This window comes from Ailuropoda melanoleuca, chromosome 10 (assembly GCF_002007445.2).
Source record: "Ailuropoda melanoleuca isolate Jingjing chromosome 10, ASM200744v2, whole genome shotgun sequence".
NCBI lineage: Eukaryota > Metazoa > Chordata > Mammalia > Carnivora > Ursidae > Ailuropoda > Ailuropoda melanoleuca.
In genome coordinates this window covers 97,253,723-97,279,739 of record NC_048227.1, presented here as the reverse complement: position 1 = coordinate 97,279,739, position 26,017 = coordinate 97,253,723, and the positions used below count along the sequence as shown (strand labels likewise).

The 26,017-nt window shown below is 37.1% G+C and overlaps 1 protein-coding gene across 2 annotated transcripts in view; it reads right to left on the bottom strand.

Annotated features, from left to right (window-relative positions):
• Window positions 1–26,017, bottom strand: part of OPRM1 (opioid receptor mu 1) — a 70,574-nt gene that overhangs the window by 7,007 nt on the left and 37,550 nt on the right. Inside the window, exons 2-3 of one of the 2 annotated variants that reach the window (XM_034669349.1) lie at window positions 14,621–14,973; window positions 13,164–13,684 (exon numbers count right to left, since the gene is read on the bottom strand). In XM_034669349.1, the coding sequence (XP_034525240.1) occupies window positions 13,164–13,684; window positions 14,621–14,973 (874 nt within the window). Of the gene's footprint in view, window positions 1–13,163; window positions 13,685–14,620; window positions 14,974–26,017 lie in introns of those variants that run through there. The other variant, XM_034669350.1, reaches the window with a different exon arrangement.

The following is a 26,017-nucleotide window of genomic DNA, read 5'->3' as shown; positions in this document are numbered from 1 at the left end:
GCTCCTGTGCCGCTGCTCCTGCAGTTTGCAGTGCCATGAGTAGTACATTGTTTTCTCTGGTCCATTGAGACACATGGTGCATTTTTGGTACCCATGGAGCAGTGCCAAACCTGCTTGCTTGCCGAGATACCTCCTTTAGAAACCTGCAACTCCCTGCCATTTCCTAAGTCTGAGCTTCTTTCCTGACGTGACCACAGCATCATTATACATTTCAGGAAATTTGACATTTGACATCGATACACTATTTTAATCTACCTTCAGTTCTCCAACTTCGTCAACAGCTTTTTGAACTGTTATTTTTTTCAGGAAATCAACAGGATTTCCTGTTGGAAACAGGGCTATTTTTTAGCCTGTTTTGAACAATAAAGTTTTGAAAAGCTTTTAGATTCAAACTGAAGTTTATTTGAGGCACTTATAATCTCTATCCACACAATGACTGGAGTGTGTTTCCTACCCCTGAAGGGAATTTAAAGGATTTTTTTTTTTTTTTTTAACCAGTGTCATCATTCTATGGAAGGAAATGGAGGTCTTGAAAGGTGAAGGGACAGGCTTGAGTATTGGTTGAGGAAAGATAGATCAATATCTTTATTTTTGCTTTTTGCAGCCACTTTTTTCCACTTCTGTTTTCTCTTTCCTATTTGTGATGCCATCCAAAGTTGCAACTGAAGCCAGTAACAGACTTGGGTACTTTTGATGCTGATCAGAGTTTTAGCCAGCAATAGGCTTCACGATTTCCTTACTACAGAATCATAAAAACAAAGCCACACAAAAAACTGAGAGCTGATGCCTAATAGACAAAACTCACCATTTACCTCAATGATATAGAATTCATCCCTTTTTTCAAAGCTCCTTTGCCTGAGTAGACATATTGGAATCTAGAGTATGACAAGGGGTCAAACTTCAGGAGAATTCAAGGAGAGGTGACGTAATCTGATAGTTCAAAGGATACAGACTTTCTGTGCCATATGCTTCCTCCTACTCTTAATGTGTGTTTATTTTGTTCAATATAATAAGTCTTTTCTCTCACAAAAGGAAGCTTTCGTGGTTACTTTTGTTGTTCACTAGGAGAAGCTAGTCCCCAGAGTGTGAATGGGGTGATTAGTCAAAACCCACTTTGTTGGCAGTTAAAAGAGACCAGAAATGTCCTACTTGGGAAGATGTCCTCTGCAGCCACTGGTGTGGGATGTGGAGCTCACATAGCTGGTTATCGTCAGCCTGGCACTGGAACCCAGGCTCCCTGGTTTCCAGTCTTGTGTTCTTTCACAAGAAAGATCGTAATTATTCAACTTTTTTGGCATGCATCTCTGTGTTGAGCATAGATGATTTTTAAAAGAGACCTATTTTCCTCAAAGATGTTTTATTCAAAACAGAAAAATGTGCCAATTATGAGACTTATTCTTAGCAATGTGTAGTTTAAATCAGTGAAAACACATCCCAAAGCTACATAGACACTTTCCCCCTTCAGGATTGTAGCCAGAAAGTGGCAAATTTCAAAACAGAGCAAAACAAAAGTAAAAACCCAAACAAAACACAACTTGTTCTGTAACAAACGGAAACAAGTTTCAGTCTCTTGTTTGTATTTAGGCCATGTATTTTAAATGAGTGAGACTAAGAGATCAATGATCAATTTTATGAATTCTGGTTAATAGCTGGGACAAACGGATGTTGCCATTTATTCTAGTAAGACATTGGATTTTGAAAATAATTGTGCTTAACTGGCACTTATGGTCTACAGTGGGCTTTGAAACTGCTTGGTGAAAACTTCATTCTGTGAGATGCTACCAGGCATCCTTTGAAACATTGGGTCTGTGTTCAGATATGTTTGAGAACTTCAGCTTAAAAAACAAAATGCAAACATATATGTAAAACTAAATGCGGCACACACACGCGCACACACACACACACACGCAAAGACTTTTCAAAGCCTTTACAATGTTAATATAGAGTATCAGTCCCCATGACCAAAATATGATAAGCAGCATTTCTGAAAATTTATTTAAAGAGTTATTTTCTCATGGACTGCATATTAATATTTCACTGTAGCAGTATGCCGTAAGATCCTTATAGAAAGTCATTTGCTCTGATTCCTTAAACATCAAATCTTTACACCCGAATTCTGGCCACATTCCCTTTCATGGAGGCAAAATGCTGATGCTTGAACATGCAAGACCTCCAGCGACAAGGAAGTCCTTGTATTTCAAGGCTTAGAAAAGTTTTTTCTTTGGTTGGATTACAATCCTTTTCCCTGTAGCTTCCACCTGTTGGCTTTAATTAGTGGAGTTGTACTGAATAAATCCAATTCCCTCTTCACATCCTTTCAAGTATGTGAAGAGAACTATCTTGTCCTCTCTGAGTCTTCTATTTCTCAGGTAACTATGTGCAGTTACTTCAACCATTTGTCATATTGAAGAATTTTAACTTCTTTCACCTTCTTAGTTGCTCATCTCTGAACATGTTCCAATTTTCTTATTTCATTCCTGAAGAGTGTGGTGTATTAAAGCTAACATGTCTTAGGCTCTAGACACTAGACTTCTGTTATATGATTATCTATCATTGCAATATTTGAGATGGCCTATACCATATTGTTGATCCATGAGATAAAATCTATGACTTTTTTTTTTTTATATCTGCTATCACTCACATTCTGTGTGTCTATAGGTGGATTTCTGGACTAAATTTTTTCTCTAGGAACTACTGTAGCTGTAGCTTTGCTTTCTCTTCTACTATGTTTGTTTCCTTATCCTATCATTCAGGTTATTCAGCATTCCTCCATTGATTGGGACTCCTAAGATGAGAAGCTTTCAAAGCTTATGAAGCTATCTCATTATACCATTATATTCAGATCATAATTCAACATACCATAGCATTATTAAAAACTGCAAGAGCTGGTCAAATCTCTTGCAAAAAACACTATTGATACTGTGTTTACTTGATTTCCCTGTCCTCTAAGAAATCGAGATTCTTAGCTTATCTTGCCTCCTAGAGGTTATTGCTTCTTTTCTAAATGGTTTCAAATATATTTTAATAATTTGTTCTAGGTCCTAAAAATAAGTAGTGCAAAGCTAAGTATTCAGTGAGGTTTTTAGTTGCTTCAAAGTTGCCATTTAAACTGTGACTCTGTTTCCCCCCAGCCCCCAGTTTTCCAGGAATGTCTCCCATTTTTCTTTGCTTCTGAGGTTATGATTTATGTTTCATAATTGTGTTTCATTTACAAGTTCTCTTAATGTTTCACAATATCCAGGAGACTTGACCTCATTCTGAGCCTCCCATTATCTTTTAACAATATCTTCACCCTTACTGGCCTTTAATTCTTTCTTAATAATGTTTTAGACTGAAGAACTTTTCTCAGAAAAAGAAGCTTTAAATAAAATAGAGATTGAAGAACCATGCTTTCCTCTTGTCTTCCATTAATACTGAGTCTTAATCTTTGCAATGTTAGTGCAGAAGGAAGCTTTCTTTTGTGAAATCAGTGTGGTGTCTCTCAGGACACCTGGGGTCTAGCTCCTATTTTGGGGCAGTACTTTAAAGACATCACAACTAATTTCTTCATGAATTAAATGCGGTTGTCAGGTTAGATCAATTGTTCTCAACTCATTCTCCCCTCTCCTCGCTATAGCCCTGCCACCCCACCCCAGGGGACATTTGGCAACGTCTAGAGATATTTAAGCTGGCACAACTAGGGGTGAGTGGGTACTGCTTGCATCTAATGGAAAGAGGACAGGCACGTTGCTAAACATTGCAATGCACATTCCCCCACAACAAGAATTAGCTGGCTCAAAATGTCACCAGTGCCAAGCTGAGAACCCTTGTCAAGAACAACCTTATGATTCCTTTTGGTACCATTATTTTATTCCTTTTAAATTTTCTTTACAAGAACTGTAATTCAGTTTCTTGGGGAAAAGAGAAGAAGGAGATGAAAAGTGTAAAGCCTCATTGAGTGGCTTGGAATAATAATGCTAGCCAGTTGCCTGGCAAGGTATGTGGACTAAGATGCATCACATTGAAGTCTAAACTAAGTGCTAACTACTACAATTATCACCATTCTCACAGATGCAGCCAATGGAACTGGAGAGTTCCAGAAACTTAGCCAGGAGCATTCAGCTGGTCAGTGGTAGACTCTGGATAAATAAATGCACCACCTAAACTTTCAGGATCTTATATTATATCTGCTATTCTTATCTAATTATAAAATGTCCCTTACCCGCTGAAATTTTTAAATAAATTTACATACACCAGAGTATGTATAATACATAATTACCTGACTTTTTCTTTAGTCATAAAAGTTCTCCTAAACTCTATTTGAAAAAATTCTCACTATTGTCTTTTATATTTAGGAAAAAAAAATCACAAAATTTAAAAAGTACGTATCTGGACTATACTCCTCATTTGTAGGATAAGGCAGTTTGGATTGGATGATCTCTAGTGTTTTTTTTCCAGTTCCAATCCCCTAAGACCTGTGAATCTTTTGCATATGCTTGATAAATCCAATTGCATTAATGGGATTTAGGTGTTGATATTTACTTATAGTGTAGTCATTTGAGAGTCTACTTGTCCGACTGAATTTCTGAAATAACCGGGAAAATTCTCAGTTGTTAAAGTACATAGTAGCCACACTGCAAGCCTCCATCTATCTGCAGCATGGTAAGGTTCTAGGAGTGACATGTATCTCTTCTATTTCCCAAGGGTATCTCAAAGAAAACATTTTTTAAGTTGATGTTTTGAATTTGAATGAACCCATGTACAATTTTGTTTGGGGATTTTTGACTATAAAGACAATTTGGCAACATGATAGAGAAGAAAGAACAGTAAGAGTGAAATATTCTTGCTAAACCGGTAAATTATAGGATGGACTAAATAAGTGATCGTATTGTCAAATATATAGTGACCACATTCCCTTCTACGTTCCCTACTCACTGCTTTTTTAAGGATTTTTAAAAAATAATTTGGCTTTTCTTGAGTAAAATTTTCTTATTTCTCAATGTCATTTTCCATAGCCTTTACTTTTTTGCCTTTCTATCAGATGTCTTAATGGTAAATATCACAATAAGAAAAATTTATGCATTTGTCATGCCTTAGGGACTTAGGCATACCATTTTGGGATTCTGGATCATCTCAATCTTTATCTCTTTTGACCTTTATGAAGATTTGATAACGTGGGTAGAAAAAAAGGGAAACAACTAGGTAGGGCTCAATAGATTTCCTAGATTTCTGGTATCCCTGGGATTCCTGGTATCTGTGTGGAAAACAAAATAGTAGGAAGAATGTGGCTGATTTCAAACACGAAATGTACTCTTTTTCTCTCTCTCCCTCCCTTTCTTCCCTTCTTCCTTCCTTCTTTCCTTATAAATACAATGCTTTATAGACAAATGACATTAATTATTTTTCTCTGTATTCATTTGTGGACTGAGAGAGCCATTAGTTTAAATCACAACGAAACTTTCAGCTTATATTTATTTAATATTTGATAATTATAGGGAGGTAATTTATCAGGCTAGTTATTTATTTGCATGTGTTTCTAGTAAGTTCAGTTGTTATGGAAAGAAAAAGTAGTTCATCTTCTTTGATTCACAAGCAATAAAGCCATAAATATTAAATTATATTTAAACTCACCTCCCACCCAGGTATGGTTAATATTTATGGGTATTCATTCCTTCAGCATACATCACTGGTAATGCAGAAGATCAAACTCATATGACATCTTGAGAGCTGCCATTATAATCTTCTGGATATGTATCATGAAAACCATTCATATTTTGAAAAAGTACCATTACAATTATTTAGCATTCAAAATAAATCCTATTAGTAGCCTCCTCTTATCCACTTTCTACTCATTTCAATGCCAGGAAATCCATTATATAAGTAAGAAATTCCTTAGTGTAAAGGGAGAAGGACAACAAAGTTGTGACCCCAAGTTCTTGATTTCCATGCAAATAATAATTAGAAAAGAAAAATTAAGACATGTTTTATTCTAGAAACTTGCAGTTCTTATAATGTAACCCCCAAAATAATTTTGTCATTTGTAAAATTGTCACAATTTGCAAATATTTATTGCAACCTACCAAAAGATACAACAATCAGAATGACATTCCAAAGTTAATGACCGGTTTGTGATAGGTCATCTTCATTCAGTTTGTTGGTATGAAGAAAAAAATGCAAAAGCAAAAAAATACTATGTAACTGCATTTCAAATTCATAGAGTTAGAAGGAAGAATAAATGTGTTGTAGAAAGTTAAGAGAGCAAAATTTCCACCTTTCATATTTAGCTTCCAAGCTATAAATATAGATAGCAACTAAAGATTGACATGTTTCAAAACACTAAATTTTCCATGATAAATGATTATGAAATAGAAATTCATCACTTGAGGTCAGCCAAATAAGTAACATCTCATTTAAATTTAGTTTTTTAAAGATAAATATGTTGCTGTATTTTATCAGTTAGTTACATCAATTGAAACAACAAGCCCAGGAAAATGCTGCAGTAATTATATTAGTTAATCTAGTCTTTAAAACTTAACCTCCCTGAAAGATGAGAGTATTCATTCAGGAAGAACGCTAGCTAATTCATGCATCAAGGTTCACTGTATTGTTCTGATATACAGAATAATCTTCTGGTTCAACCATCTTATGCACGAGTTGAGAAAACTGAGATAGCATAAGATGAAAGGATTTGTTCCATCACAAGTTGAACAGGCAGAGCATGACCACTGGAACATTCACCTGACTCCCCGTCCTGGTCTCCTCTGGCACCACCAACCACCAAGCTGCCTTCTCTAGTAGGATAAACATGATTTATGAAAATACTAAGTGATCCTCTCTGACATGAATGAAAAATTCTGACTTGTGGAAAAGCAAATGGTATCATTCAGTGAGAATCAATATGACCTTTATGACGGCGAAAGATTTTAGTTCAAATAATTTGAACTCATATAATGATAACCGAAATCCTCATTGTTAAATTTCTAATTCCCCAAGCTATTCATTAATCTATTTGGTTGTTTATCTTTATACACAGACACACAGATAGCTATGAATATATCTAAACAAGCCTACATAAAGACCTTATGGCATTTGAATTGTTAGTATGTAAATACTACAATTTAGTTCTGAGAACTACCATTGAGAAGAATGACAACCAGGCTGGTGGAGCAGTAGGGCACATAGATTAAAATAAAATTCAACTGCAATCATTCCTCAGCTCTTTTCGTAACTATAACCTCGGGCAGGCGAATTCTGTACACATTGGTTTCTTCAACTGTAGAGATAATGATCCATCCCTCATAGGACTAAATAAGAGATACTGGACACAAACTGGTCCAGTCAGTGTTATTTCTAATAGACTTAAAGCCAAATATTTTCTGCAAATAAACATATTTTCAATTAAACAATATTTTCTCCTCCCGGATTATGGCCAAGTTATAGAAACATGACATTCTTTTTTTTTTTTTTTAATTCTTTTTTTTTTTTAAGATTTTATTTATTTATTCGACAGAGATAGAGACAGTCAGCGAGAGAGGGAACACAAGCAGGGGGAGTGGGAGAGGAAGAAGCAGGCTCATAGCAGAGGAGCCTGATGTGGGGCTCGATCCCATAACGCCAGGATCACGCCCTGAGCCGAAGGCAGACGCTTAACCGCTGTGCCACCCAGGCGCCCCGAAACATGACATTCTTATTTATTAAAGATATTATTCATTTTAAATCTAAATACACCCTTGAGCTACACATACGTAAAGAAGCGTACCAAAATCATGCGCATGCGCTCAGACGTGCATGCACACACACACTCGTAACTGGATCCATTTTCTTTTTAAATCCTACAATTGAAAGAATAGCCATTTTGGTTTTATTCACAAAATATGCACTAATGTGGTCAAGCTCTGTAATTTTGTGAGCTATTCTCATTTGGGCCTTTTGTGATGGAATTGAAATGCTTTTCCTTCTCAAATTATCTCTCCACAGATGTTTTATAAAAAAAATCAAGGTCTAGTTTTTGAGAGTGATGTGGTTGGTTTAAAAAAAACTAGGCTTCTGCTTTTAGTTTAGCTGGGGATAATATAGCTTTGTAGTTAATACGATTGCAAAGCATCTCCTGATTTCTTGACATGCTACTTGGATTAAAATGTTAGGAAAATGCTTTAAAAATGGTAACCGGAGGGCTTAGGGCTGGACTTGTCATATTAATGAGAAGGTGGCAGGAAGTACCATAATATTAGCTTTATCAATGTTATATCAGTATATCCTATAATACTCACTGATAGAAAGTGAAGGCTTTGTCCAATTATAGCTACATTATTTTGCTAAACACAGACTCATTTGGTGAAAAAATTCTTACTAATCAGCTTGACTAAGATGGTAGCCAGGCTAGACAAAACAGTAACTTTAATAGCATTTGGATAAAGTTACAATTTAAATCAGTTTTCAGTTTCATGTTTTATTCAAAGTGCAGATACTTGGACCCTACCTTGACCTTGACTCAGTGAACCAGAATTTCTTAGAGGAGTTTCTCAGAACTTATAATAAGGTTTGAGAATCTCTGGCTGAGACCACGTAATAATATTTGAGCACAAAGTGGCATTGTGTAGGAAAGCAGACAAAAGCTTTGGATTAATATTAGAAGCCCAGATGTTTGTCTGGGTTCTGCCGTTTACTGGTGGCTTTATCTTTATAATCGTTGAGCCTCCCTGAGCATTTAGTTTTTCATGTTTACCCATCAGGGCTGTTGTAGGAAGCCAAGGTGATAGTGCACACAAAAGCACTTTTTAATCTGTATGCTGTGATATCATATTATTATGATGGTTATGGTTAATACAAACTCTTAAATAATAATCCAACTGGTCTAATAGAGTTATTTCTTTTCCCATATAAACATTAAAGGACATAGTCCAGATATCACAACAGAAAATGCATTATGGAATGCAATCACGGTGGGAAACCAAGCAGTGAAGGCAGGTTGGCGTGGCCAGCATCTCAGGTCTGAGCTGATCTGAACTGATCTGCGCAAATGGGGAAGTGCTCTGAAGCAAGGTGAAGTCCAGTCACAGTGGTTGTGTGGTACACATACAGAGAAATTAAATTGCACGGAGAGCAGATGGAAAATGAATGTCTATGCCTAAGTCTACTTAATAAAAATCTAGAAGCCATAAAGACAATGTGCTGAACATAAATCAAGCATGGGGTCCTGCACCTGGAGCAGGAGGCTGAGCCCTGGAATGCACAAAAGGACATGAGGACATCTTTTATTTTTATTTTTTTATACATAGCCAAGGCAAGACCTCTTTAGGACACTGAATCCAGCTCTTGGTCGGCTCATCAATAGCACTTGTGAAAAATAAAATTAAAAGACAAGCACAAATGTAACAATTTTTTCTTCGGAAAGTAGAACTTTTGATCAGACGACTAGAGAAAAGAAAACGAAGAAACCCTCCTGTGAATGTTTTCCAGTTACTGAAGGGTGAGCCTGGAATAACATCAGAGTGTCATGCAAGCATTGAGGTTGTCAATCAGTTGCCTAGGAAAGGGGTCATTCTTACCGCCCTCCATATCTTCTGAAATATCATGAGCTTTCTGATCATTCATTCATTCAACAGATATTTTTGGAGTACTTTTTAAATGTGTCAGACACTGTTTTAGGTAGCTGCTGGAGGAAGAAGAAGGAGCAAGGCAATATGGTTCATGCCCTCAGGAAGTTATGCCTGTCCAGGGCAGCATGGGCCTACTGTAGATAGTTGGCCAAAGGGTCCACAAAGATTTCCCTCCCTATATCCACACCCCTTTGCCACGTAACTGCAGCTCCTACCATCAAGAGGTAAGGTCTGTTTGCCACCTCTTGAACCTAGGACCGGGGACCACCATGAGGTCAGCGGGGGCTAACGTGCTGGAAGATGAGGACCCATTGAAGCTTGACACTCTTGCAGGGCTCATCCCAGATCAGCTAGCTGACGTCAGTTCTGCTAGCTGCTGCTGCCCCTTGCGTGCACCCGGCTAAGACCGGAAGAACATTCTAGCCCAGCCCCGCTCAAACTACTGATCCATAGAAGCACGAACTACATAAATGGTTGCTTTAAGCCACTATGTATTGGACTGATTTGTTATGCAAAAGCTGATCGAGTAGCCCTTAACTATGTAAATATGATGCAAAGTTTATTTGGGACACAGAATTTTCTCATACGGCTTATCAAATTACCTTGATAACTGCCAACTCTTCATTTTGCGCTGTAGGGACATGGTCTCAGTGTACAGTTGTCAGAATACAGACACCCTGGGAAGGTTTGATATTGGATCTCTGATCTGCAGAATATGAAGTTGACTAATGTGCTTGAAACGTGACACATAGAGTAAAATCTATGTCTTGGAGAAAATACAAATACGTAGGCGGGACATAAACATCTACGACAGCACCAACTCCAAACAAGCAGTCAAAAAGTTCATGCAAATCCAATTAGCTTTGCTTCGCAACATAATGGCTCCTGGTGTCAAAACAAAAACACAAACGAACAAACAAAAAACCCCAAAACCTGTCTAACAGATTCTGAATTTGTCTGACTAACCAACTATGTTCTATAGACACGGCCATAAAGTCTCTGATTTTTCCTTCAAATAATTTCATTATTTTGATATATTATTGAAACTATCACCAAAGGCTTCTGTATGGTTCCAGATGTCTGTGTGTAACCGCCTAGATTCTAACAATGACACATCAGTGGAGATGAGTGAAACAGATCTTTGATTTATCTTAATTTTCAAATGTGTCTTTTCCTCTTTTCCTGGCAGCCGCTCTTCTCTGTCCAGCCCTCCCAGCTGGGCATTTTGGGAAAGCAGCCAATTCCAGGGCTAATGTGTTTCTGCTGTTATCTGACACTGATGTTGCTTCATAGAGGCTGCAATGAAGATAAGCCCTAATTGGATGTATTTCTAAAGCAAACCTTTTAGTTACTTAGAACAGAGCTTCCTCAATTAGCTTCCTTTCTCCTCTCTCTGGCTCTGCAGGAACCACACTAATGTGAAAGTGCTGGGTCTGGACGGGAGTCAAGAGCAGGGTCAGGGCAACTGAAGGACAATCAGACGGAACTCAGGAAAAGCTCTCTGCCAGGCAGGTTGGGAGCTGTGTTTTCAGGAGAGCAGGTGAGGGAAGGGCACTGGGAGAAGCAGACGTGACAAGAGGCCCCAGGGAAGTGGCCCAGGGTAAGGCTACCCACAGCCCCACCCCAGCATACCTGCAAGAGAAGGAAGGTGGGGCAGGCCCCAACCGAGCAAGAATCAATACTTTATAGCGTGCTCCATCCCTGTGCGCCAACAGAGGTACTTTGTTCCAAGGCAAAATGTGTTAACCTTGGTTTAGGATTGAGAGTTTTAAATTGCATTCTGCAATATATTATCCTCAGGTCAGGGAAAATCTATCTGAATCCCTACCCTCTTTAAGTTACCCACAAGCTTTTAATAGCAGCTGAGAGGGAGAGCTGGGTCGTAGAGGAAGCAGGTTTAGACTTCTCGATGTGGAAAAAACATAGAGAAAAGAAGCAGAGGAGAAAAAGATTTCTGTCTTTTACTCAGTCTGAAATGGAATTAGAAGTGACACAAAGTAAATTAGTAATTTCCCTTTGGTTGGTAGCGGGTTGGCCATCATTACCTTCTACGGCCTAGAGGGCCCAAGTCCCAGTGTTCCTTTCAGCATTATTTAATATCAGAGGTGTGAGCATTAGCGCCCCCTATGGCAGACCACGTGGGCCTCCTTAAGCTAGGCCTGTTGTCAGTAGGAAAGGGTGAGCCTGGGTGGGTCTGGGCTGGGGCCGGTAGTGGTGGTGGGGGAGATAGAGTGGGGCCTGGGGAAAAGAAAATGAAGAGGAAGCAGCCACTCTGTACTGTAAGGCTTTCCGTCTGCCTCCTCAATTAGACTTGCTCGTCTTTTTTATGGAGGCATCTGTTCTCACAGTCCTGGCTTCCGACCAGGTTCTGACTCAAGGATTTACTTCACTGGAAGTTCGAATTTCAGTTCTGTGTTATAAAATTATGGAGGCTGCGATTTTTGGATGCTGACCCTATTATTTGAAAATTTACTTATTTAAATTAATATTAAGAGTTAAGTGGTATGTTTGATTTACCTTCTAGGTCAGATTCCAAATTTTGCACATGTGGCTTATCAAGGTCATGTTAACTTAGAAAAAAATTTTTCTCTTTTCTGATTCTCATGTGATTCTAGTACTGTGTATAAACCTTGACTCGTCCATGCAGGCTGCCCTCTGTACTCTGCGCATAGCAATCTATCTTCCAAAAAATAGTCACTCCTCACCATATTAACCCCGACTGGTATAATGACTGTTAAAAAAGTAAGGTAGTTCTAATAATTAAGTAATATGTTTGATGTTTCCTCTAGAGTTCAGGTATAAAAATTGACAAAGCAATGGCTGAACAAGTTAGGGCTGGCTATTTCCTTTCTTTCTTTCTTTCTTTTTCTTTCTTTCTTTCTTTCTTTCTTTCTTTCTTTCTTTCTTTTCTTTCTTTCTTTTTTTCTTTCTTTCTTTCTCTCTCTTTCTTCCTTCCTTCCTTCCTTCCTTCCTTCCTTCCTTCCTTCCTTTCTTTCTTTCTTTCTTTCTTTCTCTTTCTTTCTTTCTTTCTTTCTTTCTTTCTTTCTTTCTTTCTTTCTTTCTCTTTTCTCCTTTGCTGTGACACTGATTTGCTGGGAACATCTGGCACCCATCACCACAGTGAGTGAAGTGATGACCCTTTCTCTTTAACTACAGAACCAGAACAGGGCTGACTTTTGAGAAGTGACAGGCATATTGGAATGATATGCATGAAACATGAACATTGGGGAAAGTGAGAAGAATTCTAGAACAGCATCACTTCCACAATGTGTTAACATCATTAATTTTGCATAGAAGCAACAGCTGTGAAGATACTGACTTTTAGCAACTTTATGGATTTCTAATTGGTGTATCTCTATAGCTAAATAAATACATACAAGTACATAGAGCTGTTTATATAATGTAAAATACCTCTCTGTCACAATGACCGTAATTTGCTCTTCTCCTCCCTCAGTCCTCATGGAGGGGAACCTCCATCCCTTAGTTACTGACTCACTTCTAATGGATTAGAAATTTGGATTAGTACAAACTCTATAATTTTTATGTAACCCCCAGTAAGTATACCCGATTCTAGAAGCTGCATACCTGATGGTTAGTCCTATCCACTGTATTGGCCGTGGAGGGGTGGTCTCTAGTGTTCTGACGGATTCTAGTGGAGTTTTGTTGCTCAATGGTGGAGGAAGTTGGGATACAGAACTCTCTGAAGCATCGTTTGAAGTTTTCATCCAGAAATGCATAAAGGACTGGGTTCAGGCAGCTGTTTGTGTAACCTAGAGCAATGCAGAAGTGCCAGGAAACGGTCTGGAATGTAGTTTCTGGGATTGTAATCAAGGCTTTAATAATGACATAAATGTGAATGGGGGTCCAGCAGACAATGAACACAGCCACCACCACCAGCACCATCCTGGTGATTCTTCGCAGATTCCTGTCCTTTTCTTTGGAGCCAGAGAGCATACGGACACTCTTGAGGCGTAAGATCATCAGTCCATAACACACCGTAATGATGAGGACGGGCATGATGAAGGCAAAGATGAAAACACAGATTTTCAGCAGGTTTTCCCAGTACCAGGTTGGGTGAGAGAATGTGAGTGTACAATCTATGGAACCTGGAAAACAATAATTATAAGGAAGAATTAGCAGCAACATCTAATTATAGCTTTGACCAGAACTAACTTAAAGCCATTAAGAGAAGCCAATAAGGGAAGATTTAAAGAAATTGAGGGAGAAACAGCTCTTTGTTGATTTTCAGGGAGAGTTATTTTTAGATTTTTTTTCCCCCTAAATATCTCATTTTTTGTCCATTTTGGTCACAGTCAGCTTTCATTCAGTCAACAATTGTGGAACTTGCACTGTGAGCTAGATCCTCTATGGAGTATATGTTGACATAAAAAATAAAATAACCGTCCAAAATCTATAGGCGGTTCTAGCTAATGGATATTTTCATTCTACTTTTTGATGGGTGGTTGACCATTCTCATATGAGGACTAGAAAAATAAATTTGTCATGTTGTCAGCCACTTGAAATTTTAACACAACTTAATGTTTTTTGGGGTTTAAGTTCTTTTTTTTTTTTTTAAAGATTTTATTTATTTATGCGACAGAGATAGAGACAGCCAGCGAGAGAGGGAACACGAGCAGGGGGAGTGGGAGAGGAAGTAGCAGGCTCATAGTGGAGGAGCCTGATATGGGGCTCGATCCCATAATGCCGGGATCACGCCCTGAGCCGAAGGCAGGCGCTTAACCGCTGTGCCACCCAGGCGCCCCTGGGGTTTAAGTTCTAATCACTCTTGCAGGAGCTATATTCTTATTTTCCCATCATTTTGATGAAGTCAATGCAGAGAAACCAGGAAACAATAGATTATATTCTCTTTAAAATGTTTAGTGTGCTTAAAATTTGCGGGAAAATTCCTATTACAAAACATTCAAAGGCATTTTGCTAGAAAAAAATCACTAAAATTACAATTTGACTAAGAAGTTGGACCAGTCATGACTTCACCAGCATGTCAATCTATAAACCCTTCATCCCTCAGGCCTGCAACTTACCATGCCTGTACTTTGTTGTTGCCATGAACATTACAGGCAAACCTATGGCCGAAGAGAGGATCCAGTTGCAGACATTGACAATTTTGGCATTGCGGGGAGTACGGAAATCCAGGGCCTTGACGGGATGGCAGACTGCGATGTAGCGATCGACACTCATGGTACAGAGGGTAAAGATGCTGGTGAACATATTATAGTAATCTATGGAGATTACAATCTTGCAGAGGATGGTTCCAAATGGCCATGTGCCCATTAGGTAATTGACACTCTGGAAGGGGAGGGTACTGGTTGCTAAGGCATCTGCTAGAGCCAGGTTGAAAATGTAGATGTTGGTGGCAGTCTTCATTTTGGTGTATCTAGGAGGTGAAGGGAGGAGTGGTGGCAAAGTCAGAAAAAGACCAATGTGAAATATATATAAGATTCCAATAATAAAAAATACTACAAGGGTTAGTGGAAAGCACTTGAGATTAGATATGGAAGAACTCTTTTCTGATACTAGATTGGCTATTCATAATCACGTGTCTGTGAGCTAAATAGTTTCTCTACCTACCAGTTTTACAGTCTGTAAGATGGCCATAATAGCAGCTGACATACTGATTTATTAAGTCTTTTTTTAATGTGCCAGACACTGTGATAGATGTAATAGACACAGGGAGTGCTCAGTCATATATCCAAGTCCACTGATATTCATGAAATGAATATAAAATAAATGATAATTAACTTTAACTCTAAACATGTAAAAAAAATTTCAGATATATATAGTCAAAAGTATGGAAAGTGTAACCATGCAAAAATGTGTATGTATATATATTAATGTAATAGTGCAAGTATGTTTATATGTATGTATAAACATATCCATGTACACACACACACACACACACACTATTATGGTGGCACAAAGAAGGAATGAAGGGGTAAGATAAGGAAAGAAGAAAGGTATCCGGAATTGCAAATGTGCAAGTTTAATCTCATATTGGTAAGAGTAGCTTATTCTAGATAGAATACCTAAATAAAGGCATAGAGTTGAAATGGTATCATGTGTGTGTTTTGGCACTGCCAAAAGGTAAAATTGCATCAGAGAATGACAATAAATCTGATTGGGTAGGACTACGGAGGCCAGTTCATGGAGGGATTTGTATGCCCTCATAAGAAGGATGAACTTTATCCAATCCATGATGAGGCAGCTAAGGCTGTTTGTTTTGTTTTTATTTTTTAATAGCTTTATTGAGGCATAATTGACATACAATAAGTGGCATATAATTAAAGTGTACAATTTGATAAGTTTTGACATATGTACACACTTGCAAAACAATCATCTTAATCAAGATCAGGAATTGGCAAACTGCAGCCTGCGGACTTGGTTGGGGGCCTGCCTGTTTGGTTGGAACACACTCACATTCATTTAATTACTTCTTATCGATAGCTGTTTTGATGATGCAGTGGCAGAGTTGAGTAGTTGTGATAGAGACCATATGGCCTGCAATGCCTAAAATATTTACTATCTTGCCCTTTACAGCAAAAAATGTCAACTCTTGATCAAGATAATGAACATATCCATCACCCTCAGAGTTTCCTTGTGCAGCTCCTTAATCTTTCATCTTCCCTTCCCTGCCTTGACCCCCAGCCCTAGGCAATCACTGATCTTGATCTGCTTTCTGTCATTATAGGTTAATGTTCATATTCTAGAATTTTATGTAAATAGAACCATTCAGTAGTATTCTTTCTGTTTAGCGTCTTTCACTCTGCATAATATTTTGAGATTCATCCACATCTTGTTGCATGTATCAATAATGCATTCTTTTTTATTACTAAGTATGGATATTATTATTATTACTGAGTATGGATATGGATATCATTGTGTGGATATGCCAGACTTGTTTATCCATTCATCTATTAATGGGAATTGAGTTGCAGCTTGTTTTTGGATACTGAAAGTGGGCTGTTATGAACATTAATTAAGTCTTTGCATGAAAATATGTTTTTCTTTCCCTTGTGTAAGTATCTAGGAGTATTGTATGTTTTCAAAGACGCAGAAATTAGAACTTAGAAGTGATGAGCAGGTATACTGACAACACTAATAAATTACAGATGATGGTAGAAGAATATCTTGCTAATGTACTGTCCACTTGTCAGATGTATTTGACTTTCCACATCTATTACCTTAAGGTTAGGAACAGTATTCAATTTCGTTCTGGAGAACCATTCCTTTTCCACTTTTAGGCTGTAGGCTTTGTAGTGGGCTCTGTTAGTAGTTCAAGGCATCAAAGTGTAAAGTGTAAAGTGATTGGGGCCATGATGAATGTTGAGGGATGGTCTCATGTTTCAACCAGAGCCAATAAGATTTGGGGGAGACTTCTGGAGAAAGGGTATACTATTTTTAGATAATTAACTGGAGAGAATGTAAGGTTGTTGGAAAAGCCTGTCTGAAAGGAGATCCAACACAGAGGATGTGGATTTGAGAGAGCAAGAGAGGAATATCTACCTGAAGCCTTGGACTTTTTGTTTACAGGGTGCAATCAATTCTCTTTAAACTTTAGCCTGTGTTTTTCAGTTACATGAAATTAAGAAGCTAACTCATTTAGCCCAAGATGGCTGTTGGTTGGAGGCAATATTATTATGGACTCATTTTTTAGGGCCTTAATTCAGTATTCAGGAAAGTTTGTTTGGTTTCAATAAGCACCAGGAAGCTGCAGTTATAATGGAGAACTTTATGACCTCTCTCAGGGTCAACAGACTCCAATTGTTTATCTGAGCTCTAAAATTCTGATACCCCATCTTGTCTGTCAAAATCACAGAAGTTGCATTAATGCCCGAAAGTCAGATCTGGGGTTTTTTGAATTGCATTTGAAGTTTTATTTCTTGAAAAGATTTAAAAAGGAAAAGGTAGATAAAGCCATTTAACTTGAGGAGGTAAACCAATTTGATGTTAGTGAAGACTCTAATTGTGGCAAACAAAAAAAAGTGATTCAGACAAGATCCTCCAAAGTCCAACAACAAACAAATAAAAGCAAAATTAAAGCTATGACTTTAAGGATTTTAGAATAACTGACCTAGATGCTCAAGAAGTTTAAAAAATGTTGGTATTTATAAAAATAAATTTCTCCTACAAAGAAGGAAAAAAACAACAACCCTTATTTGCTACACCAGTGATAATAGATCTGCATGACACAAAAGCATGTTCAACTCATTAGTCACTTTCCCACCCAGCTGACCGTACATTTCACATCTTATCTTTAAGAGTGTATTATGTTAAATAATCAGGTTCTTTACTGTCAGTTTTATGACTCAGAACACCTCTAACCTTTTCTTTAGGCTCATCGTGGCACTAGATATTTATTGATGTATGTTTATTTCAGTTAAAAAATTTTTTCTCCCCCACAACGAGATATTTGTGAAACAAAATCAGGTTAGGGTCCTACATCACAAGAGGAACAGTGATTATCTACAAAAGCTGTTTCAACTGGTATTTTACAGGAACAAAGCTGTTTGACTTTTCTCAATTTATCCAAAGATCCTTTCTCTAAAGATAGCCAGTGTTCTTACCCCAATTACTCACACTTTGAGTCACGGCAGCATATAAAAGAGGGTTTGGCAATTTCCTAAATGTGTGTAAGAGAATTATACAAGACCAAAGGTTTGAGAATTCCAGTTGCCTCCAACGTATCTCTAACGGCTTTAACCTAATGGGACAGTCTGATCAGAAAAGGGGTCATGCAGTCCAGCAAACATGAGTTTTTCATTCTGTTCTGTTCTGATGCAGTGGTATGAATGTTGCCTCAGAAAAGTTAACACGAACAATCGGAGTCACACTATAAGTTATAGGAGTATACAAAGCAGTGTTAACAAACATGACAAAGAGGTGAGTTAAAGGAAGGATCGTCCTTGTGCTCAGTTTACCTAAGTGGACCTAAGTAGAGCCCCTAGATATTAACACACAAGCCTCTTTCCATCCTTTGTACCTATTCCTTCTTACTGTTCCATGAAGGAGTTTGGTGACAAAATGGGCAAGTGACATGGAGGGATATATGACATGTCCTTGGAACGTCTCTCCTGGACTCATAGGGCCTTTCCGACCTTGGCTGGTTTTACTGTGCCCACTGAATGGGGGCTTTTCCTCGAGGTAGAGTCTCAAGCTATTTTTCAAAAAAAATTATTCCCATTGAAATTTTCCTAGTATGTATTTTTAAAAACCTGTTCCAGGTGATTGAGTAGCTTATTTGCTATATAAATCCAAATATATTACCATGCAATTATTATTTTTGAAAAATTATATTCTCAGGACCTTCAGCATTTGACCCATCTTAGGGAGCTTCCAGATGCTGTGTTGGGGAAGAGGCATTATGAAACCCATTTAACTGGCAGATCAAATATTCTCCCAGGTTTCATATATGCTTTTTATTTGTAAATGCCCTTCTTCTCTTTGTGGTTATAAAAGAATTCTTATTTATTTTCAGACCCATTCTTGGTGTCATTTTTGCAATTATTAGCACTTGCCAAAACATCATTGATTTTGACAAACATATGTTAAATGAACCCATACTGAATAAATTACTTGTGTATACCCAATGGGCTTTGCAATCCTTTTGTTATTGTTTTATTTTGAGTTAATTTTTGTATTGTGATGGCCTTGTCTCTGGCCAGAAAAATAATGACCAAGGAAGCTTGAAAAGAGGAAGAACATATTCTAGAATCCAGCTTGTCAGTTTTGTACCATGTCAACCCCTACACGTTGTTCCGCTAATTTCTCTAGGAATTCACTACAGAGCCAATTGGGATGTGCAGAAGACTTTCACCTCTTTTTGGACTAATTTTCTGCTCTTTCATGTTTTTACCAAATGGAGTTTTTCTCTCTTTTTTCCTGTTTGCGAATCCCAGCGAAGTAGAAAGTTATCTGATCCAGTAAGGATTCAATGAGCCCATTCCAGCACTGTGCTTGGAAAGATACTTTTCTTCCACCTGCCCTGAATTTTATGTCTATACAACCTCACATAAAGAAATCCACGCTTTTAATAGAGAAAATAAAGTATTAGTTAGGTGAGCAAAGCGGTCATATGACTACCTACTTAAAATCCTCATTTATTGTCCATTTAATTCTGATATTTCAGGCAAGCCTGTGTGTGTGTGTATGTGAGAGAGAGAGAGAGAGAGAGAGAGAGATTGAGATCTAAAATAAGAACCAAAGCCAAAGCCAGTGATAATACTCTCATTAACACAGAGAGACCATATACTAATTTGTTATTTTGTGTTATGTTCTCCACTAGTTTAGGGAAAGAGGGAACAGGCGATTTCTCATTTTGCTATAAAAGTTTAAAAATATTTCACTTATATTTATTTCAAAGTGGTTTAATGTGGTCAATGACCACATTTCTAATAAGCTTATGCTAAAAAAAGGAGAGAGTAGTAACCTCAGACCTCTGAGTCCTGTGGACAAGAAAGACTATTGCCCGCTAGTTTGGCTCAGAAAAGAAGACAGAGAGAGGCTTATAGGAAATTAAACAAAGAGACACCCTCCTTCCAGAGGTTAATTGGCTCTTTCCGTCTCTGTGTCACCAGAATGTGATGACCATCAGGGACTTTTTGGTTGAGTGTTACTTTCTCTTTATCTACACTTCATTTTTTGTTCTCTCCCACCTCCCATTAATGACAATTCATGAGAAAAATATCTCTCAAGAGAGCAAGGGAAAAATCTGCTTTCTTGAAGTAGATTGAATGGATTAACCTTTTAAATAGAAAATGTGAAATGAATAAGTGATTATATTTTTGCATTTGTGGCTTGGAAAAAATCAAAGTAAAATCCGTGTTTCCTCTTCATAATTGTGTAGAATCCTAAGAACATTAAAATTGAATACATGTCTATCGTATCAACTCTACTGCTGATCTCATCATTTCATTTTCTGTTGCCTATTCTTTGCCTACTTTCATCTTTATTTCTCTTATTTTATTGTATGCATTTTTGTAAGGTTCTTCAAGTTCTCCTTTTGGAAATGGAACTGAGATGGAGAATGGAGTGAGAGCATGGCTACATGCCAATACACCACTCCTCTGGTCGGAGGAAAAAGTGAGAAACTTCCATTATGGCCAAGAGACTTTGCTTAATCATTTTTTTTTTTTGAATTGTGCTTTTTGGAAGTGCTTATTTCCTGCTTTATTTCATTTCTGAAAATTTTACTTCAGGACATGAATAGCATTTATTTCATCAGAAGTTTATATGGAAAAAATTATGCTTTGCCTACTGATGCCAAATTCTGTGATAAATAATACTTAGTATCACAGAAAAATATTACTATGCCAGATCATCTGATGTATTTAACCATTATAACTGGTTGAAATATTCTTGTCTTTAGCTTTAGATTTTTGTTTGCAGGAAAATCTTGCGAATAGACGAACTGACTTACAAAACAGCATGAGAACATTTACCTCAAAGCTAGAGCTTTTGGTTCATAGATAACGATGTTTTGCTTTTATTTTAAAGAACTGGTTTTTAGAACTTAGAAATATCTTAGATTTCAAATTTGGAAGCTCTAGAGAAAAAGAGATGTCTTCTATTTTAGAATCTGTAAGTTTTGTACTTCAAAAGTAATCAAATGTACATTACCATTAATTTCAAATAATGGTATGTCCCCAGGTGCTTGATTAATAACGAAGGAACAACAATAGCAAAAAAGAACACAACTTCAAAATATGCTAAAACAATTCTATCAACATCAATATTAGAACATTGCTTTCTGAAGAAACTCGAGCATATGCTACAGATTATAAATTTTTAGAAGGCGTGCTCTGCCTGTAAAATTATTAGCTATTATACTTAATACAACAAATATAAGGCTTCATTTATACTTTTGGTGATGATGTGCATATAATCACTCACTATAAGTGAAATATGAAAGATATCACAAATGGGAAAGTTAAAAGAAATAAAAATAGAGAAAATGTCTCCGTTCAGCACAGAACTCAGCAGAAGATGGTCACCAATAAATGCTTGTTGGATGGAATTAAATATAGAATGAAGGATTTAGGTTATTTTATTTTATTGTAGTAAGATAAGCCAAACGTTTTTTAGGGAACCAGCAGTTTTTAAAGTAAAAATCAAGAGGGAGTATTCCTTTTTTTCTATCAATTCTTTGTCAAATTAAAAAGAACTTTGGTCAAAAAGGTCATGTAATGATAATTAGGTACTGAAAGGGGCTTTCCAAACCATGTTGTTTGATCACCTGGTTTTATGGTAAAAGGACTCGAAGCATGGAGAGATGTACAAATGTTTGAGATTGTTTCCCTTCTTCTTTAGGCTTCACCTGAAAGTACAGTGTACCTTCTGTACTGTAATGTGGGCCATGTACATTTCTGGGAGTGTGTTGCTGATAACATTGCAAAGTAGTTTGCCCCGGAAATATTCCGCCTACTATCTAGCTAAAACATGGTAGGTATGCAAAGCTTTTTAATCTTCTTCTCAAAAATGGTCATGCTGGAACATCTTGGAAATCTTGAGACATTTTCTCGTTATATTGAATGTTGCAACAGAATCATAGTTTATATTTATTTATTTATTACTTTTTTTGTTTATTTATTTAATTTATTTTAGTATGTTCAATTAGCCAACATATAGTACATCATTCGTTTTTGATGCAGTGTTCAACAATTCATTAGTTTTTTTTTTTTTTAAAGAAGAGCTGAGTAGATATTCTTTGCTTTACTTTCTCACAATCCTTTATCAGTTCTACATGGTTGATCCACAACCTCTCTCTTAAGGGCTATGACTACCTTTCCAACTCTCTTTTGAAAATCTGAGCCTGCTATTGGCTTCTCAAATGCAATGTTGCCCCAAATGTAGTTATTCTTTCTTACTCCTTAATCACCACTGCCACCACCATCACACAATCAAGAAACCACAAAATAATCAGTAACATCATTTAAAAAGATGTAACATATGGAGAATTGAGATAATTAGGAAGAAGGATCAACAAGACTTAATTACTTTAAAGAAATAAGGAATAAAGGAGGAAGGGTATAATATGAGTCCCAAATTCTAGTATGGAAGAATGGAGAGGGTGGTAATACCATTATCTAATAGGGAAGGAATACAGGGAAAGCAGATTTGGTATTGATAGTTTGGTTTTGAGCTTATTATGTTGTGGGACAAAGGAAAAATGATTATATTTGAATGTCAGCTAGAGCAATTCATTTATAAGTCATCAGCCTCTGGATGGTAATTCCAATCATGCAAGAGGATGAGATCACCTTGTGGCAAGATGCAAAATGTGAACAGTGTTAAGCCAGAGAAGGACAACATTTCAGAAAAGGACAGAGAAGGAAGGAGGTAAAGGGAAAGGAGAGAGTCAGGGAGAGGATATGAATGTGTTACACAGGATGCATCGGAGTGTGAGTGGGAGGGAAATGAGGTTTAAAATGTCAGAGCCAGAATGTGGGCACAAGTCCTTTAATCGCCAGACATACTTTTTTTTGTAAGTGGGGGGTTTGACTTTTATAAATATCCAATCAAAATAGTTCTTTCTTATCATGACTATATTTGATTATATAGTATAAAATGCAATTACTCAGGAATAATAAAACTCTCGATAACTGTTTGAAATAGAATTTATCAGATTCTTTATTTTGAAAGCATGAATTTGTAGCAGTCCTACAGTTATTAGCATGTTTATATGTGAAATTGCATATTTCATACATCCTAACATATTGGATCACATCTTACTTATTTGATAAATTCTTTTCTAATAAATCTTATAGCTCATATAAGAAATTTGATATGTATTTCCCTAAATTTGACAATTTATAATTTTGTACAATGCCACTATCAATCTGTAAGGGAAAGAAGTTTTTCTAAAGAATCAATAAAAATAAATAAATTTTGATTGGCTATGTTAGAGGAAAATTAAATTAGTTTTCTTCTTTTCCATAGGAAAATGATAATGCAAAGTGGTATCAAATAAGAAGGCATTCAAAAACTATACAGCCTAAAATTTAGGAAAGTTTTACAGAAGTATGGCAGGGAATTAACTAATAAAAATATTATTATTATGGATTTTGTGATGTTTGTGGTATTTATCAGCTTTTAAAAATTTGTATTTTTAATGATTTTTCAGCCTAATTATTTGCTTTAGTTTCTAATTAATTTCAATTCAATCCAATTTAGTTCAATTAATTTAAATTTAACTTCTAAATTAATTTTTAATTTAATTTTTAAAAATCAATGTCTTAAAGTTCCAAAGCATATGAGCTTTGAGCTCTTCCTCACATATTCTGAGGCCATCCCTGCCTACTTCTCAACTTCCACTCACAGGGTACTTCCTGAGATTCAATCCGTGATCTCTCTGGTTTCTGCTCTGGGCTTTCTACCACACAAGTTAACTAGAAGCCTCATTTATTGAGTCTGGCAGGGGTGCCTCTGGATGGCACAGTAGTTGTCAATTTAAATAATCTCCTACATCCCACTCTTGGATCTCCTCCATATAATGCAAAACCATCTCACTTCCTCTCTCTGCCTTGCTCTGCCCTGTCACCATTTTACTTCACCATCACTATCCAATGGTACCATAGGATGCTCTATGAGGCATCTTATTCCAGAATTCCAGCCAGGTGTGAGGTCAAATCTCTTACTGTTTTGGGTTCACAGATTTGTGATTTATATCCTCATAAAAGGTTGGCCCCTGGAGTAAGGTAGTGAGGTACGTAAGTGATAAAGGCAGGGCCCCAAATAAAGAGTTGACCTCCCTGTTCTCCTTTTCCTATCCTTCAAATGGACTTCCTCTAGTCCAGAAAGTTCTCTCTCCTCTTTGTGTTGCAGGAAAATCACAATTTTTGCTAGCTTTCTGTCCTAACCTATGGTTTATTATATAAACTCTATTCTCCCAGTCCTTTAGGCTGAGCTTTCCATAATCAAGCCCAAACTTTTAGAATTCATTCAAAACATTTTTATTTTTTGTCTACCTAGTCTTGCATTTTAAAGCTAGGGCTTTCAAAAACTCTATAATGGAACTTACAATCAAGACCTTAATTTTTCCATCCACTCTGGGTTCTTTCATAGCCTCCTCTTTTTTGGGAAAATAAAGCTCAGCCCCATAGTTTGGTTTTAAATAAAAAAGAGCTGCAGGATTAAAAAGGAATTATTGAAAGGGAATATATGCATTAGATAGTATTTTAGTTTATTGTTTTGCCAAATGCCTATTAGATATCTGGTGAAGAAATGAAATAGGTAGTTGGAGCATGAAGTCTAGGAGAGAAGACACACAGGAACTGTGAATTTGGGAGAGGTTAATATTTGTGTAGTATATAAGCCTGGGGCCATGGAAGACCACTTGAGAAGAAAGTCTTCATAGGGGAGAGAAAATGGCTCAGGTTAAAGCCCTGATAAAGATGGAGAACTAAGGAATAGCCAGGATTTAAAGAAGAAACCCAGAGCTAGGGTGAAAGAAACCAAGAAAGGAAAAGTGTTATGGAGTCTGTAGTGGTCAAATTCACCGAATGCTGCAGAGATTAAGTAAAACAAGGACAGAGGTATGTTTGTTGGTTTTAGCAAAATACACATTATAAATGGTCTTGACAAGTACCATGGAGTGGTGGGGCTGGAAGATATGTAGATAAGAGTTAAAAATCCCCCCCCCCCAAGTGTTAAAAAGCAAATGGGGAGCGAGTTGGGAGGAGGATGTAGAATGCTTTTGCAATATTGTGCTATGCAGAACACAGGGAGTGTGAGTTCAAGAAACGATTTTTAAAAAACTTGATCTGATGTACCAGAAAACGTGCGTGTACTATGGAATCATGTAGTGATGAAAATTTGATGAATTGGGGGAAGTAAGGGATATCTTGGGAGCAATGTCCTTGAGAAACTGAAAGGCAGTAGGATTCACAGCACACATGAATGTCTGGTCCCTTCTTGATTATTACTAGCAGCAAGACTAAAAGTAGGGAGACAGATACAGAAAAGGTCTGCAGACTCATTGAAGACTTTTTTGCATGCTTATATTTTTCCAATGAAATCCTTCTCTTGGCCTCATTTTCCATTTTGTGGTTTCCATTTCTGTTTTTTGTTTCACCAAACTTCTAGGGAAAAAAATCCATGTTCACTGTCTTCACTTCTACTGTGTAGGCACGCAATAAATATTTGTTAAATGAATGAATGAAGTAAAAGTCTGGGGCATCAGTGAACAAAGGTGATGGAGCAAGAGAGGTGGGAGATCTGGCAGAGAAGAGAGCAGGAAAGTAAATTCATCAAAGAAACATTTGCTTGACAGTGGTGGGCACTCACTTGAGATTTGTAGTTTGCAAAACAAGTGGTTAGAATGATGGATGGGAACACTCAGTTTTGAGGGAGTACCAGATTCAGGGGCTGAATTAGAAGGTATGAGTCTGAAAGGAGTAGGGATCCCTAAAGGGGAGATTTTGGAG